The following is an 18,184-nucleotide window of genomic DNA, read 5'->3' as shown; positions in this document are numbered from 1 at the left end:
ATTGAAGGGATAGTTCACACAAAAATGTAAATTCTGTCATAATTTACACACTCATGCTGCTCTAAACCTGTGTGATGTTCTTTCCAATGCAAAACACAAAAGAAGATATTTTGTGAAAAATAATGTGTCTGTTCACACAATAAAAAATAGGTCACACCCCATGAAATAGATCTTTATGAAAGTAAATCAGTAGCAAAACTCGAGAGCACGTAAATGTGAATTTGAGAACTTGTACAATAAATATTCGTACTTGTACATGAACATTTACACTCACAGCTCCAATGTGAAAACCTGTAAAATAAAAATCTGAAGTTGAATGTTGAAATTTGCACTCGCATACAATAGTCACAAACCTGTATTCTGAATCTGAAGCTGCAGACAAGTAGACACAAATGTGTAAAATGCCATTCACAGAAATACAACGACAGACACAAACTTGTAATATATATTTTGCGTTTAATCTTACGTTCACATTCGCAGTACTACCTCAAATAGGCACTTGCAATTTCTCAAATCTGTCACTGCAATTTCAAATTTCGCGCCTTGACTTTTGCTACTCTTTTCGCGATATATCAGGTGCAAAACTAACTTGTGCACTTGAAACTCAGAGGCGGTGAGAGAGAAAGGGGGGCGGGAGCGGGGGGTTCAAAGGAGCAGTTTTATTGGTTGGCAGCTAGCCAATGAAATGGGACTTCGATGATGTCACGAAACCCGTGTGCACTGAAATGCATTAGACTGATATTAAAAGAAATAAACGATATTATCAAACTCAGTAAACACAATGCTTATAATGCATACTACAGAAAAGCAGATGAGCACAGAATATGACGAAAGAAAGCAAATGTGTGTTCAGTGCAAATAAACTTGCTGCCTGTGTTTTATTAATAATTTAACGAATTATGTGTTTTTTTTTTTTTTTTTTTTTTTTTTTTATAACTGTTGGTCCATTAAGTCTTCTTAAGCGTTTTCTTGGTTTTCTATGGGAGGAAAACGTACAATTAAACTCGTTGCATCCATATTCAGAGCTCAATTGCTTTGCTTTATTTGTATGGTGTTTCCTGAGTTTGGTCTTTTAATACCACTGTCTCAATTAAACGCGTTGTGTTCATATTCTGTGCTCATCTGCTTTTCTGTAGTATGCATTATAAGCATTGTGTTTACTGAGTTTGATAATATCGTTTATTTCTTTTAATATCAGTCTAATGCATTTCAGTGCACACAGGTTTCGTGACATCATCGAAGTCCCATTTCATTGGCTAGCTGCCAACCAATAAAACTGCTCCTTTGAACCCCCCCCGCTCCCGCCCCCCTTTCTCTCTCACCGCCTCTGAGTTTCAAGTGCACAAGTTAGTTTTGCACCTGATATATCGCGAAAAGAGTAGCAAAAGTCAAGGCGTGAAATTTGAAATTGCAGTGACAGATTTAAGAAGTTGCAAGTGCCTATTTGAGGTAGTACTGCGAATGTGAACGTAAGATTAAACGCAAAATATATATTACAAGTTTGTGTCTGTCGTTGTATTTCTGTGAATGGCATTTTACACATTTGTGTCTACTTGTCTGCAGCTTCAGATTCAGAATACAGGTTTGTGACTATTGTATGCGAGTGCAAATTTCAACATTCAACTTCAGATTTTTATTTTACAGGTTTTCACATTGGAGCTGTGAGTGTAAATGTTCATGTACAAGTACGAATATTTATTGTACAAGTTCTCAAATTCACATTTACGTGCTCTCGAGTTTTGCTACTGATTTACCTTCATAGATCTTTAGGCTCATTATCATTCACAACCCAAACAGGAATATTCATTTACCAGTATTCTGCCGTGAGTTTTGTACATGAAGGCTGGTGTGATGTGTGTGATGTATATAATTTTGGGTGAAATAACCTTTTAAGAGTTTGTGTAGGTTTAGGGAATGTAAAATGTCATATATACAATAGATGTCAATGGAAAGTCCCCTTCGTGTTTAGGTTTTACCTCCTCTACATCACAAATGTATCTATTTGATCTTCTAATCTAGTCCATCTCAAGATGGCCACACTGATATACATCACACCAGCCTTCATGTACAAAATTCACGGCAGAACACTGCCGAACGAATATCCTGTTTGGATTTACTGGTGGTTGTGAATGATAATGAGCCTAAAGATCTATTTTATGGCGTGTGACCTAATCCTTGCTGTGTGGATGAGTGAGAGGGAGCTCTATCTCTTGATATACAGACTGTGAATATACAGACAATCTATCTCAACCAAATAGCCCAGCACAGCTTTACCCCCCACTCTCAAATGCTGTTTGAGAGCCTGCCGGCAGCACGTTCCAGGGATATGCCTCATTATTCCTGTCTGACTCAGGTCTAAAGTCTCTTATTGCCATGTTTTCTTATCAAAAAACCTTTTGAACCAAACACAGCTGACCTTCATCATAAGAAAGAGTGATGGAGGGCAAAGTTTGCCAATTTCCTGGATGCCATTATTCATATATACCACTGCAGTCAGAGGTGCTTCACTTTCCACAAGTTGCATTGTTGGGATATTTGACGAGATAAGGACCTTCACACCAAATAAATAAATAAAATAAATGATGCTGTGATAATGAAAGCATGGCGAATGTAGTACGTCCAGATTCACATTCATACTATGGAACATCCTTTTTTTAGCGGCCGTGAAGTAATTACTTATTCAAAATAAGTACTTAAGAGAGTATGTGATTTCGGACGCAGCCAAAGACATTGTTCATCCTTTGCTGATGTTGGCAAGGAAGGCCATTATGAACAAATGGGTTGGAGATAGCCCTCCATTATATAGGGATTGGCTAGCTATGATTAAGTATCTTATATCTTTAGAAAAAAATTGGATTCTATTTTATGGGCAAACAATGTCATTTAATAAAATGTGGAAAGAACCATTGAAGTCTCTTTGGATAACTGAAGATTCCAGCACGTACCCATAATTTGACAATTGTAGTATAAATGTATATACCCCTGTTCACTTGGTTGTATATACAGTACATATATGATGTATATGTGTATATGTGATTGTGTTAAACACACTGGTTGTTGTTTCTTTGATGTGGACATTGTTAAAATATCAATAAAAACTACCTTTAGTGGCACTTTTGCTGCAAAAGTTGCACCTTGTGTCAAAACACATCAGGTATATCCAGAATTTGAACGTTTGATCATTATAGGGTTTTCTTCTGCTGCATCATGTCCTGAAATGAGCCATGCAGCCTGAAGCCTGTTTTTCATCTTCATGATCATAAAACCCTTCAAACTCTGACATCAAAATGGAGGGAAGGAGAGAACTGAAAACAAACTTCTTTCAGACAAAAATACAAAACCACAAAATGTAAAGCTTTTTTTTAATCTTATATAATGAACATTTTTATTTAGGGAGTCTATGCTAATGTTCATATACTTCTGCACGGTCCTCAGGGGGCCCATATATGCGTTCCTATGGGAACAGCAACCATCATTTATTTTTTTATTTTTAAATAGAGTCTTTCATATTAATTTCACTCTGTTTCTGTTAAATAAGGCAGTTTATAGACAGTTATTGGTTACAGAGACAGTAGAACGTTGCTCTCTAGCGAAGGATTTGTAATCTTAGCATGCATTCATAAACTACGAGGAAGCATCAACAATATGGCAAGATATTTTACAAGCTGTCTCATGAGAATAGTAATCTACATCAACCAGACACTGTATGCGCGTTTAGGAGCTCACAGAAAAACAAACGGCAGGGTACGTAGGGGTCCTCAACAGCATATGAACAATGAAAGCTCACAGGATTCAGATATTTTCCGCAGAAATCCTCTAATTAAGTCATGAATGTGATAAAACAGGACAGGGGTGTAACATCAATAGCATCTTTTAAACTTAATGAGTTTGTGGAAGGCTTGCTTGAAGTCATCATTGAAGACAGTGTAGATGACTGGATTAATGAGCGAGTTGAGGTACCCTAGCCAGGTGAACACATCAAAGAGCACAGGATCAAACCAGCAGTCTTTACAGACCCCCATCACCAGCGTAAACACGAAGAACGGGAGCCAGCACACTATAAACGCACCCAGGATAATCCCAAGAGTTTTGGTGGCCTTCTTCTCCCGAGCGGCACAAAGACGCTTTCTTTCCAGTACGCTGTCAGCCAGCTTCACTTTCACACTGTTCGTGAAAAGAGGAGACCCCCCTCCCCCTCCCCCACCTCCACCTCCACCTCCTCCAGGATGAAGATGTCCCTCCTGATTTGAGGTGGAATTCAGCGAGCAGAGCGAAGAGCCCGCTGAGTTCTGGATGAGCTGAGCAGCGGTGAACCGTTTTCCGCTGGTCGCTGGTGTTTTAAAGATCCTGGAGCGAGCCGCCACATAGATACGCCCATAGAGAATCATCAAGAGGATCGTGGGCACGTAAAAGGCGCCAAATGTGGAATAAAGCGTGTAGGAGATCTGGTCAGTGTTGACCATGCACTCTGTGAGCTCCTCGTGTGCCTTAGCCTGCCGCCAGAATAGAGGAGGCAAGGAGATCGAGACGGAGATCACCCACACTACGCCGATCATCAGTGCCGCTCGTCGCATGGTGCGTCGTTTCGAGTATTCCAGGGCGTCGGTGATGGCCCAGTATCGATCCAACGCGATCACGCACAGGTGCAAGATGGAAGCGGTGCAGAACGTTATGTCAGATGATAGCCAGATATCGCACACGATCTGACCCAGAGTCCAAGTCTTACTGACCGTGTACACAATGCTGATCGGCATGACTAAAATGGACACCAGGAGGTCAGTCACTGCGAGAGAGCCGATCAGAAAGTTGGCAGGGGTGTGAAGCTTGCGTGTGAGGAAAATGGTTGCGATCACAAAAGCATTGGACAGAGCAGTGGCCAAAGTGACGATTGCTAGCATGGCAGAAATGGAGATCTGAAGGCCGAGGAGCGTAGCACCGTCCCTTGACTCCAGGGTTGTGGGACTGACCGTAGCATTGATGAGGAAGAACTCATCTGAGCTGTTGAACAGATCCATATTGCATGGTTCACCAGCGCTTCATATCATCTATGCATGATTCTTACCAAAATTGATCAATTATTCCATGAAAACCTCTTGTGATGAAAGAGTAATTTAGTTTGCTGGTTTGAGATATTGGTGATGCTTTGCCTTTGTGAAGGTCATGGCTGATAAATGTGAGCAGTAATTCATGGTTGAAGATACTGTGACTGTTTCTGTTTATTTCCTTTTTTTTGTAGAATATGTTGACACGCACAGAAAGTTAAATGCCACAGAACAAACAAGAAACCGGCATTACCCTTTGTGCTCAACTTTGAGTTATAAAAAATATTCCTTTAGCCCTTAAATCACTGCTCATTATTTTCTTTATTGTCCCTTATTCTACCATAAAAACTGGAGATCCCACAATTTCGGCTCTTATGAACTGCTGGAAGACTTTTTTAATTTATTCTCCTGTTGGTCTGCAAAAGCTCTGTTGTTCAGACATACGGATCAGAATATTCCTTCATTCCCTGTATATCCAGTGATGGCTGCAAATGGTTTAAAGAGAGGTGATTTAGCAGTTTCCCAGAACACCAAAAGCTGTAAAAAGTTCTAATTTTAAATATTGGCCACGTGAAGGTTCCAGTCCAGAAGAAAGGACTTAATCCAGGTGAAGATCTGGAATAGAGAAAAAGAAAAGAGAGAATTAAGAGTGAGAACTTTAGAAAACTGTTCATGATTTTAGTCTCTACACATGCAATAGTTGAACCTTTAAGATGCACCAGTGGAAATATACTGAGAAGATTCATTTTAATAATGCAAATTAGGCTCTCATTACTTACATTAGCAGGTAAAACTTCATACAGAATGATTTGGTAACGTTTTGTCTTGAACGCCAACATTTTCCTGGAAACGTGTTTTAAAAAGTGAATTTATTGTCTTAGAGTTTCATGTATAATTAAAATATCTGTATAATTCCAAGCTATTATTGCAAAAATGTCTTTGTAAAACCGTTTTATTTATATGTGTGAAAATGCATGATGAATAATATTTTAAAATAATGTCAAAATATAATGTAAATATAATTGATTTAAAATTTGAAAATGCTCCAACTGAGAAAGCAGAAAGAGCTCTTGTAGATTAGAGCTGTCGGACATTCATGAATCAGAAGATCAATGTTCTATTTACTGTAGTTTTTGTTTATTTATTTATTTATTTAAATTAGTTCAGAGTAGTTAGCTAGCAGCTGGAAAGAGCTATTTTGATTTCTAGAGCTCTTAATCTTCCTACACACTATTTTGAAGGATTACAGGATAAAGCCTAAAGTGCTTGAACATATTAAAACGTTAATTCAGATTTTTATTCTTGCAAAGCCAAACTCACATAATAAAATCAATTGTCCATGCTCAAATCAAGATACGTGCTCTCCTGCTTAAGATGCAAATGAAAATCATTATTTTTCTGATATCATCAATAAAAAAGGCACTGCTTTTCAGACTCAAGCTTTGATTGATGAGTATCTAGAGTATTGTGCCTCAAGGGGAAACCTGCTGCTACCATAGAGCTTCCAGAGTTCCTGTGTCTGACTAACAATGTGTAGTGACACCTGGAAGCATTCTGGTTTTGGCCTGGTGAGAAAAAAAATGCAGAGCTCACACATCAGTCACATCACCTGCCAGCATCTTCACTTAAACATTAGCGGTCCCCGATCGGCTGCAGAACATGCTCACATTTCCTGTTCTTCATAGTTAGATGCACGCATGTACAGATTTACATATCTGAATATTTATAGAAAACCCTATTGCAGATCATTGCAAAACATGCCATAGCTCCGTACATGTCAAACTAGGTGGAAAAGATAATTGTGGTGCAATTTATATTCTATGTAATGCTGTTTAGGGCCAAGCACTCAGAATTTGAAATTGAAATTATGCAAAGAAAACATGTCCACTGCCCCTTATGTATAAAACATGCCATTTCCACTTTTTATTGAAGGCATAAAGGTCATACATCCCAATAGCAGGGTTTTTCCTGCATAGAGAATTATGAGAATTACGTCAAATTTTGTGCCGCCTCCGGCTCTCGACAAAACTCGGGACAGACAGTCTGTTGCGGTTTGTGTCCATTCTCAAACCGTATAGTGCTGCGCAGATCGCGGATAATCCGCGGGTCGGGCGGGCCAAGTAATAAAAACATTCCATTCCAATTAATCAAGGGTGGATGACAGATAAATCATTATACTGAGCTGAGTTTAATAAAGACACGGAACTCTCATCACAGTAAAACACGCAATGAACGTGCGTCACTCTTTTACTTTCGTTTTCAACAACATAATTCTCTTCAAGGAAAACCAATCAAGGAAAACATATCAGGACTCGACAATAACGCTTGTCTGGGACACGTGTGTTTTTTTTGTTTTTTTTAAGGGAAAAGTGAGAGAGAATTGTAACCCATCCGGACAAATGCCCTGATTAAAATAATTTTTAATATAAAAATAAAAAATAACTAGGGAATCACCGAATAGGTGAGGATTATTCGGTTTTATTTAATTTATTGTAAGTGGTGATTGATAGCCTATAGCTGATAATAGGCCTAATATAGGCCTACCTAAGGCCATCCTTAAAAATATTCTTGTTTGCCGTAACCCGACCGACCCAGTCAATTTAGGTCCGACCCAATTATTATTTTTTTTTCCCTTTTAGTCCGACCGACTTGCCGATTGTAAACTTGCGTTAAGACCGACCGATTTTTTTTTACTCTTCAAACAACTAATACAAATGCAATAAAATGATATTAATTATATTTTAATGTGAATAAATAGGCCTACATATAGGCTACAAACGTAGGCTACGCTCTTTCTTTTAAATAAAAACCCGTGGCGTCATCTATGATTATAAGGGCTGTGTAGGCTGTAGGCCTATGCGAAATGAAAGCGAAATCGCGACACTCAGATCCACGAAAAATATGTTTTAGTAGGCTAATTCTATGAATTACACTGCGCAAACCAAAAGTAGGCTATTATACCCACCGGATGAAGAGGGATTGGCTCTCCACAGAACATAATTTATAGCCTATTCATTTTATTTTATTTTTCGTGTTCGCATTTATGAGGAAGAAACAATGTTACGGACGTGACCGCTCTGAAAGCGGCAATTAAAACTTCACAGAGATCTCAAACAGGCATTTAAAACACCAAATATTAAGAATGGGCATATCAAGCAAAATAAAATTCGATGATTGATCGAAAATTGTATCTCTCCCCCCACATGCTCACCGGCAACGCTCCGACAGTAAATTTCTCTGTAGGCTACTGTCTAATAGGCCTGTGTTGTAGCCCACAGTCATTAAAAAACGATTTAGTTTCATATTCATGTTTAAATAAAATAATATTTATTTTTTAAATTTCATGTTGATTATATGAAAAGTGAATAGCATGAATAAGATAAGATGATCCCGAAAATATCGGAAGACAAATGGAGTAGGCAGACATGATTTTAACCACTTCATTAAGTTTGTTTTTGTAGAAAGTCTGTCTTTAAACTGAATTTCGTTTTGTATTAATTGTATCTTAATTTTGATCAATGTTTCATCAACCATTTTCATGTATTTAATAAATAAGAGGTAGGCTAAATAAGGCAATATAATCAGGACACGGAGTCGCCGGCGCGTGAACTGGAGCTGGTCTCTTAAATGAACCGAAACTCAGCGTATAAGCTACTTGCCTCACAGACCTGAGACATATATATAGGCCTATATATAAAAAAGCATGAAATGTACACTTTTAAACAAAACAATTCAAAACGAAAGAAAACAGACTGCTCTCTGCTTATGTAATGAAATGTGCATTTCTCTCTGGCGCGTTCACTAGGCTACTGCGAAGATCGCGTCAGCATCGTCAACTTCATCTTTGACACAGAAAACACTTGTTTATTAATAAACAATTGAAATGTCTCCTTGATATATTTGACATACTAATAATCATCACTTTTCCCAATTCTGACAGCTTAGGTGCGTTATTGGCAGCGCTCCCGTTACATGAATAGGCCTATAATATTACCGCTATAATATTATTCTTTGGTGTTCAGTTTATACAGGTTTTCTAATTGTTATTTAATATATATATATATATATATATATATATATATATATATATATATATATATATATATATATATAGCACGAAGTTCTGGAAAACTGTCAGTGAAGTCCCGATATGCAAATATGACCAAAATTGTACTTTTTTTTTTACATCGACTCTCGAAAAAAAAAATATAGACCGACCAACCGACCTTTTTTTTTTTTTTTTTTGCTGTTACGGCAAACCAAGATATTTTTAAGGATGGCCTAATGTAGTCTACTGACGGTAACAAAGTTGCGCTGTTGAGGCTCTCGCAGTTATTTATAACATAGCCTATTAGGCTATAGTTAAGAAACAACATATAGCCTACGCCACACACGACCAGAGTGATGATTTCCTGAATGCCATCAAGATTGAAACCGAGACTGATTTCATAACAGTTCAATAAACAAATAGTTAAAATTAAGTCACTTACATTTTAAACGCAATGACTGTTTTTGTTCTGTTTCAGCATCGAAAATAGTTCCAAACAAAGATCACAGCAGAATCATCACTCAGCCGTGTTTCATTACTGAATGATTCAGCGTTTCGAACGAATCGGTTGAGTCAAAGATTTAATTACCTATTCATAAACTGCCTCATTCTGAATAAATCAGCCGTTTGAACGAATCGTTTGAATGAATGACTCAATGACTCGCTCATTAAGACGGTCGCCTGTCGCCTCCTACTGGCGGTTTAGTTTCATAAAGTATCATTCTTTTCAACATTCCTTATTGTATATTCAAAAATATTTAAAATAATCTCGTTTAATACAGTTATAATTTTTCAATGTAAATTATTCAATTTGATTGGTAACAGCCTAGTGTCTTATTTTAATTGAATATTGATCAAATTTAAGAATTTGAAATGAAAGATGGAGCATACATTTAATAAAATTATGGAAAAAATGCCCTTTATAAAGGTATAAAAAATTATTCTGAGTGTTTTCAAACAGTGATGTAATGAAACATTGACAATTTAAGTTTGAAGGGAGTAAAGCCTCTGTTTAGGCTATTAAGGAAATGTAATTTTGCCAAAAGAAGAACTGTTATTTTAAATAAATGTTCATTTTTAATCAGCCAACTTCAGTGTGATATGTTACCATGTTACCATATTATCATGCTTAACACTGAGAATTTGAATAATTGTAATGTGATGATCAGATGATCAATGGCGCTTTGCGGGTGGATTATTTATTTTTAACAGTGGATTCAGGTAACTCAAAGTGCACCAGATTAATGAATTTATCTTTAAAATGTACAAAATTTTCTTCCGGGGGGGCATGCTCCCGGACCCCCCTAGAGGTACCGGGCTCCACCAACTAAAATAATGTGGGAAACACATTAGGCTAGATGATGACCTTATGACCTTATTATTAGAATACATTATTAGGATTTTACCACCTCCGCCTCATTTTGAGCCAGGAAAAACCCTGCAATAGGACCCGACACTTTTTCTGGTAAAAGGTGTTGGTGTACCTAGTAGCCAGGATGAATGCAAAGCATCTCAGCCATGACGCTGCAGGTTGACCCAATAAACAGCACATATATGAATTCTGGGTTCAGTACAAGCTCAGTCAACAGCATTTGTGGCAAACCGTAAACATTACAATACTCATCGTTTCAAAATTATATACACCACTTTTCAAAAGTTTGGGGTTGGTGTAGTTTTTTGTTCTTGAAAGAAGTCGCTTAGGCTCACCAGGGCTGCATTTATTTGATCAAGCATACAGTAAAAGCAGTAATTTTGTGAAATATTATTAATAAAAAAAAAATTCTGTGTACTATGATGCGTATTCAGTGTCACAAGTCAACAAAGTCATCACTGTTGAAAACATAGTTAATATTTTTGTGGAAATGCATTTTCTCAGGATACTTTAATGAAAGGTCGAAAGAACAGAGTTTATGTGGAATAGAAATCTTTTGTAATTTAATAAATGTCAATTTAATGCATCCTTGCTGAATCAAAAGTATTACGATAAAACTTTAGAATACCGTTCCGTCATTAATCAATAACACAGGAACAAATTAGAACAAACTACTATTAACTAACAAAAAATTCTGATTATGAAATTAGTAAGTAATAAATTAGTAATTAGGCTAGTAAGCGCTTAACTGAACAAGGTAGTTCACTATTAGCTAATCAATAACTATTTTTTTCATACCCCCCAGAGGACTACTAACACTTTCCCCGCCAGTGCTTTTGAAAAAAGTTGCCAGCCAGTGCCAGCATCATTGTAACATTTCTGTCATTACTAGTGGGTTATACGATCTTCTCTTTAGAATTAATTATAGTAGTTTGGTCACACTTTAGTTTAGGGTCCAGTACTCACACTATTAACTCTGACTTTTGCCTCAATAAGCTTTTAATTTCTGCTTATTAATAGTTAGCAAGGTAGTAGTTAACTTTAGGTGTTGGGTATGATTAAGGGATGTAGAATATGGTCATGCAGAATAAGGCATTGCTTATAAGTACTAATAAACAGCAAATATCCTAGTAATATGTGTTACGATCCTGGGTATCTGTTTTGTGTGGGTGTTGTTCTGTATATGTGTGCAGGGATTGGCTGTCATCGGTGGAGTCTGATTGGTGGATTTACTGATTCGCTGCTTTTAAAAGGGCGGCGCTTAAAGAAGATGGCGAGCTCATTCTGGCGTTGGCTTGTTGGCGTGAAGAGCTCCGGATTCCTCCTCCCGTCGGCAGATCCCAAAACCCTCAGTTTATTGTGTTCATTTGTTTATGATGATTTAATTTGGTTCTGTTTTAGGAGCGTAGGGGTGTCCTGCCATTTATTTTGACTTGTTTGTGATTTGTTTATTTATAGGGAGTTAGGGAAGTTACTTTGTAATTTTGTTTATTCCCGGATTAGGTAATTTATGTCTGTTTGTTTATAAGTTTATTTTGTTTATTATTTTGGCCTTGGGGCACCCTGAAGCCATTGCTCCTTAATTTATCTATTTCTTTCCACTTTAAATAAATTATACTTGTGGAACTTAGTTTGTGTCGTTGGTGATCTGTCGGCTGGAGCTGGTTTCCTTTAACCAACATTAAAAGAGCGTGCCAAAACCCGTCCCTTTAATACGGGACATAACAAATGGGGGCTCGTCCTATTGTAACGAATTGGGACACGTTATAGTAACAAGTTCGTCCAATGGTATGTATCTCTCTTTTTTTCTCCTTTTGCTGGTGCAGATGTTTTATTGGCAGTTTTTTTTTGAGAATCGGGGAAAGGGGTATAGAGAAATGGAATTTAGTATTGAGGCCTTTCGGCGAAAGCCTTCGTATGGAGATTTAGAATTATGTCGTAAAGCGGATTTGTATTTGATTGCTGATTATTATGAAATTCCGGTAGTAAAGTCAGCTCGTAAAAAAGAAGTGCGGGACGTAATTCAGGCCGCTTTGGAGCAACAGGGTGTGTTAACAGCAGTTCAAAATCCTGAAAGTGAGGATGGGGACATAGAAGGTAGGGCAAGTGATGAAGAAGAGGGTTCGAGCAGGCATCCAGTGCTTAGTTCACTTAGTGGGGTAGGTACGGAAGATTTAAAACTTGCTATCCAATTGAAACAACTGGATTTGGAAATTAAACGTCAAGAACACACTACCCAGCTTTTGCGTTTTAGACAATGTGAATTAGAGACACAGGCTGGTCGACCGCTCGGTGAGTCTAAACCAATACTACCTGCTGCTGTTCGAACTAGTCGGAGTTTACATCATGTTTCTGATTCATCGTTGCCTGGGCCTTCTGCAACTTCTCCGGATTTTGATATCAGTAGACAAATCAACCTCGTGCCACCGTTTCGGGAGGCCGAGGTTGATTCATATTTTGGTGCGTTTGAACGCGTTGCCGCTGCTTTGAGTTGGCCGAAGGAAGTTTGGCCTCTTTTGTTGCAATGTCGTTTAACTGGAAAAGCTCAGGAAGTCTGTTCCGCTTTATCCCTTAACGACAGTTTAGATTATGAAAAAGTAAAAACCGCTGTGCTAAGAGCCTATGAGCTTGTCCCTGAGGCATATCGCCAAAAATTCCGTTTACATGTGAAAACTGCCAATCAAACGTTTGTTGAGTATGCGCGTGAGAAGAGCGCACTTTTTGATAAGTGGTGTCAGGCCAGCAAGACGAGAAATTTTGAGCAGCTTCGTGAGCTCGTTTTGATTGAAGACTTCAAGAATTCGTTGCCCGATAAAATTGTGGTGTACTTGAATGAGCAAAAAGTTGTAACTCTTACGGAGGCCGCTGTGTGTGCTGACGAATTTGTATTAACTCACAAAAACGTATTCGTTGCACCTGCTCGTCGAGAAACATCAAATTTTGTCAATCCAGAGAGAACCTCTAAATCGTCTAAACTCTTGAAGCCATCAGTGCAACCTGATGATCGTGAGTGTTTTTATTGTCACGAAGCGGGTCATTTGATTGCTGTATGTCCTGTTTTGAGAAAGAAAAATAGGACTAAACAGCCTAAAGGAGTCGGTTTTGTGCGAACTATTGCTAAACCATCGAAACCAGAAATTGATGCAATTTTTAAGCCTTTCATTGGTCAGGGAATGATTTCTTTAAGTGATCTGGAAAATGATCAAGTACCTGCTACTATGTTGCGTGACACTGGGACAGCGCAGTCTTTTATTTTGGAGAGCTCGTTGCCATTTTCAGAGAAAACATATTGTGGTTCTGACGTGTTAGTGCAGGGAATTGCTATGCAAGTAGAAAAGATTCCCTTGCATAATATATATATTCGATCTGAATGGGTTACTGGGTTTGTAAAAGTGGCTGTTCGTGCTCGGTTACCTATTAATGGCGTAATTCTGATAATTGGAAATGACTTGGCAGGTGGAAAAGTTTTCCCTCTTCCTGAAGTCATTCAGAATCCGCTAGATGAAACGTCCGTTGTGTGTAAGCAAGCTGCGGTAGATTTGTCCGTGTTTCCTGCTTGTGTGATTACTCGAGCTCAATCACAAAAATTTCCCACCGTAATTGATCTTTCTGACACTTTTCTTGCTGACGAAAACGTGACTGATTCTGGTACATCACTGTCTGAAATGTCCGCGTCTAAACCGCTGTCCACTAGCAGTGGTGCTGAATTTGGTTCCGCTGATTTGTTACTTTCTGTAGATCGGAGGCTGTTGGCTGTCGAGCAAAAACAAGATCAGTCGCTCGAATTTTGCCGAGATTCTGCTGTAGATGCGAAAGAAATTGTGAATAAGTCAACTGGTTATTACTTCAAGGATGGGGTATTAATGCGGAAATGGACACCTTCAGTGTCGGATAATTCAGGTTGGGACATATTGTACCAGGTAGTCGTTCCTAAATGTTTTCGAGAACAGGTGTTAAGTGTGGCGCATGATAATGTGGCTGGCCATTTAGGTGTGGCTAAAACGCTTTATCGAGTTTTGCGTCATTTCTTTTGGCCTAGAATTAAGTCTGATGTTACAAAATATTGCAGATCATGTCATGCTTGTCAAACGGTTGGGAAGCCTAATCAGGTTATTTCCCCAGCACCTCTAAAGCCGATTCCTGCAATCGGAGAACCATTTGAGCGAATAATATTGGATTGTGTCGGGCCTCTACCGAAAACAAAAGCAGGGCATACTTACCTGCTTACGCTCATGTGCACAGCAACTCGTTATCCAGAGGCGATACCACTTCGTTCTTTGAGAGCTAAAGCCATTGTAAAAGCTTTAACGGTGTTCTTTTCTACTTTTGGGCTTCCGAGAATTGTTCAGACGGACCAGGGAACCAATTTTATGTCCCGGTTGTTTAATCAAATTCTGTCTCAGTTGCATGTTAAACATATCGTTTCCAGTGCCTATCACCCTGAGTCTCAAGGAGCATTGGAACGTTTCCACCAAACATTGAAAACCATGTTACGCACATATTGTGTCGATTCCGAGAAAGAATGGGACGAAGGTTTACCACTGTTGTTGTTTTCTGTACGTGAGACGGTACAAGAGTCTCTGGGGTTTAGTCCCGCAGAGTTAGTTTTTGGGCACACAGTGCGCGGTCCACTTAAGTTGCTCAAAGAAAACTGGTTGTCTGAAACAAAGCCATCGTGCAATATATTAGATTATGTTAGCTCGTTTCGAGAACATCTGCATAAAGCTCGAGATCTGGCTCGGTCAGCTTTATCAAATGCTCAAATAAAGATGAAGGTGTGTTTTGATAAAAAAACAGTCATTCGTTCCTTTGTGAAGGGAGACCAAGTCCTTGTTTTGTTACCCCTGCCTGGCTCTTCATTGCAAGCAAAGTTTTCGGGACCTTATGTTGTGGAGCGAAAGCTCAGTGATACTGACTACATCATCTGTACACACGATCGACAGAGAAAAACCCGAGTGTGCCACATTAATATGTTGAAGCGTTATGTTGTTCGTGATGAACAAATGGAGTTAAACAGCTCTACTGTTCCAGTTGCTTCTCTGTCTGTGGTACCTTCCTGTGGGGATGAAGACGGGTTAAATATACGGAGTATGCCAGTGTCTGATGTCAGATTGAATAATTCTGAAACTTTATCCGATCTTAATTCTCACTTATGTCATTTATCTGCGAATCAACGAGATGACATTGTGAGTTTGATCCAGTCTTTTTTAGGATTGTTTTCGGATGTGCCTACTCAGACAAATGTCATCCAGCATGATATTGATGTGAACGAACATCCACCCATTAAGCAACATGCGTATCGAGTCAATCCAGTTAAACGAAAAATCATTGAGTCTGAAGTGAAATATCTACTGGAAAATGATTTTGCTGTCCCGAGCCGAAGTGCTTGGAGCTCGCCTTGTCTACTTGTTCCGAAACCTGATGGTACGCATCGGTTCTGTACGGATTACCGGAAGATAAATGCGATCACAAAACCTGATTCATTTCCACTGCCGTTAATGGAAGATTGTGTGGATAACGTAGGATCGGCTCAGTTTGTTACAAAGCTCGACCTTTTAAAGGGGTATTGGCAAGTCCCCTTAACTGAACGTGCAGCCGAAATATCTGCTTTTGTTACTCCAGACAATTTTCTGAATTATACTGTGATGGCTTTCGGGCTTCGGAACGCGCCGGCGACTTTCCAGCGCTTAATGAACACCATCCTTGCTGACGTTAAGAACTGTAAAGCCTATTTGGATGACATTGTCGTGTATTCGTCTAGCTGGAAAGAACATATGGATACCCTCTTTGCTGTTTTCACACGCTTGCTTAATGCTTCCCTTACGTTGAATTTGTCTAAGTGTGAATTTGCCAAGGCAACTGTTCTGTATTTGGGTAAGCGTGTTGGACAAGGACAAGTACGTCCTGCAGTCCAGAAAGTGCAGGCAATTATTGATGTTCCTGTGCCTCAAACCAAGCGTGATCTCCGCTGTTTTTTAGGAATGGCAGGTTATTATAGAGCATTTTGCAGAAATTTCTCTGATGTGGCCTTACCATTAACTAATCTGCTCCGTGCCTCGCAAAAATTCTTGTGGTCTAAAGAGTGTCAACATGCTTTTGAAGCTGTAAAGTGTCTGTTGTGTAGTGATCCAGTGTTATCTGCACCAGATTATTCACGTTCTTTTAAACTGGATGTTGATGCTAGTGCTACCGGAGCTGGAGCAGTCCTCTTGCAGGATGATATTCATGGAGTTGAGCATCCTGTAGCCTATTTCTCGAAAAAGTTTTTGCCATATCAGTTACACTATAGTACTATTGAAAAAGAAGCACTTGCTTTATTACTGGCGTTACAACATTTCGAAGTGCACGTGGGATCGAGTCCTATTCCCGTGCTCGTTTTTACTGATCACAATCCACTCGTATTTTTGTCTCGAATGCGCAATGCAAATCAACGAATTATGCGCTGGTCCTTGATTATTCAAGATTTTAATCTTGAGATTCGCTATAAAAAGGGCAAGGACAATGTACTAGCAGATGCCTTATCTCGTTCTTTTGGTTTTGTTTAAAAAAAAAAAATCAGTATTTTATTTTTTTTTATGTGTGGGGGTGTTACGATCCTGGGTATCTGTTTTGTGTGGGTGTTGTTCTGTATATGTGTGCAGGGATTGGCTGTCATCGGTGGAGTCTGATTGGTGGATTTACTGATTCGCTGCTTTTAAAAGGGCGGCGCTTAAAGAAGATGGCGAGCTCATTCTGGCGTTGGCTTGTTGGCGTGAAGAGCTCCGGATTCCTCCTCCCGTCGGCAGATCCCAAAACCCTCAGTTTATTGTGTTCATTTGTTTATGATGATTTAATTTGGTTCTGTTTTAGGAGCGTAGGGGTGTCCTGCCATTTATTTTGACTTGTTTGTGATTTGTTTATTTATAGGGAGTTAGGGAAGTTACTTTGTAATTTTGTTTATTCCCGGATTAGGTAATTTATGTCTGTTTGTTTATAAGTTTATTTTGTTTATTATTTTGGCCTTGGGGCACCCTGAAGCCATTGCTCCTTAATTTATCTATTTCTTTCCACTTTAAATAAATTATACTTGTGGAACTTAGTTTGTGTCGTTGGTGATCTGTCGGCTGGAGCTGGTTTCCTTTAACCAACATTAAAAGAGCGTGCCAAAACCCGTCCCTTTAATACGGGACGTAACATATGCATGATAATAAGCAACCAGTTAATAGTGAGAATTAAACCCTAAACTAAAGGGTTACAAGTGAAAAAATAGCAGTTACTGATTAGCTAATAGTGAACTACCTCATTCAACTAAGTGCTATTACTTACTAATTCGTTAATCAGAATTTCTTGTTAGTTAACAGCAGTTACTAGAATATTAATATTGGGTTACTCATTTGTTCCTGTATAGTTGTTCAATAATGATGGAACCGTATTCTAAAGTGTTGCCTTAATTTCTTTAAAAATAAAATCTTACTGACCCCAAGCTTTTGAAATCTGAAACACGTTGTGAGAACATATTGAAACATATTGTGAGAATTGTGCAAAGAGTTTCAGATGTTAAAGTGGATTTAATATCTACAAACTAAAGAACAGAATGTAGTGCTTTTGTTGTGGCTTGTATCTCTGTAAAACAGTGTCATCATTAGCATATACTTCATGTGAGACGGCAGAAAACAACAGCGGATTATCTCCACACCAGCAGATCCAACGGGCTGCAAGCTAATGAGGCCAACCCTAGGGTAT

The 18,184-nt window shown here is 38.6% G+C and overlaps 1 protein-coding gene across 1 annotated transcript; it reads right to left on the bottom strand.

Moving 5' to 3' along the window:
• Positions 1-3,860: 3,860 nt before the first annotated feature.
• htr1d (5-hydroxytryptamine (serotonin) receptor 1D, G protein-coupled) lies at positions 3,861-5,015 on the bottom strand (the record flags this gene model as incomplete). Its single annotated transcript, XM_081348077.1, has 1 exon — positions 3,861-5,015. The coding sequence occupies one exon, from the start codon at positions 5,013-5,015 to the stop codon at positions 3,861-3,863; it is 1,155 nt and encodes a 384-aa protein (XP_081204203.1).
• Between the last annotated feature and the right edge of the window lie 13,169 nt (positions 5,016-18,184).

This window comes from Scardinius erythrophthalmus (assembly GCF_964197995.2).
Source record: "Scardinius erythrophthalmus genome assembly, chromosome: 19".
Lineage (NCBI taxonomy): Eukaryota > Metazoa > Chordata > Actinopteri > Cypriniformes > Leuciscidae > Scardinius > Scardinius erythrophthalmus.
Note: the sequence above shows the minus strand (reverse complement) of the source record. Positions and strands in the feature narration are given on the sequence as shown.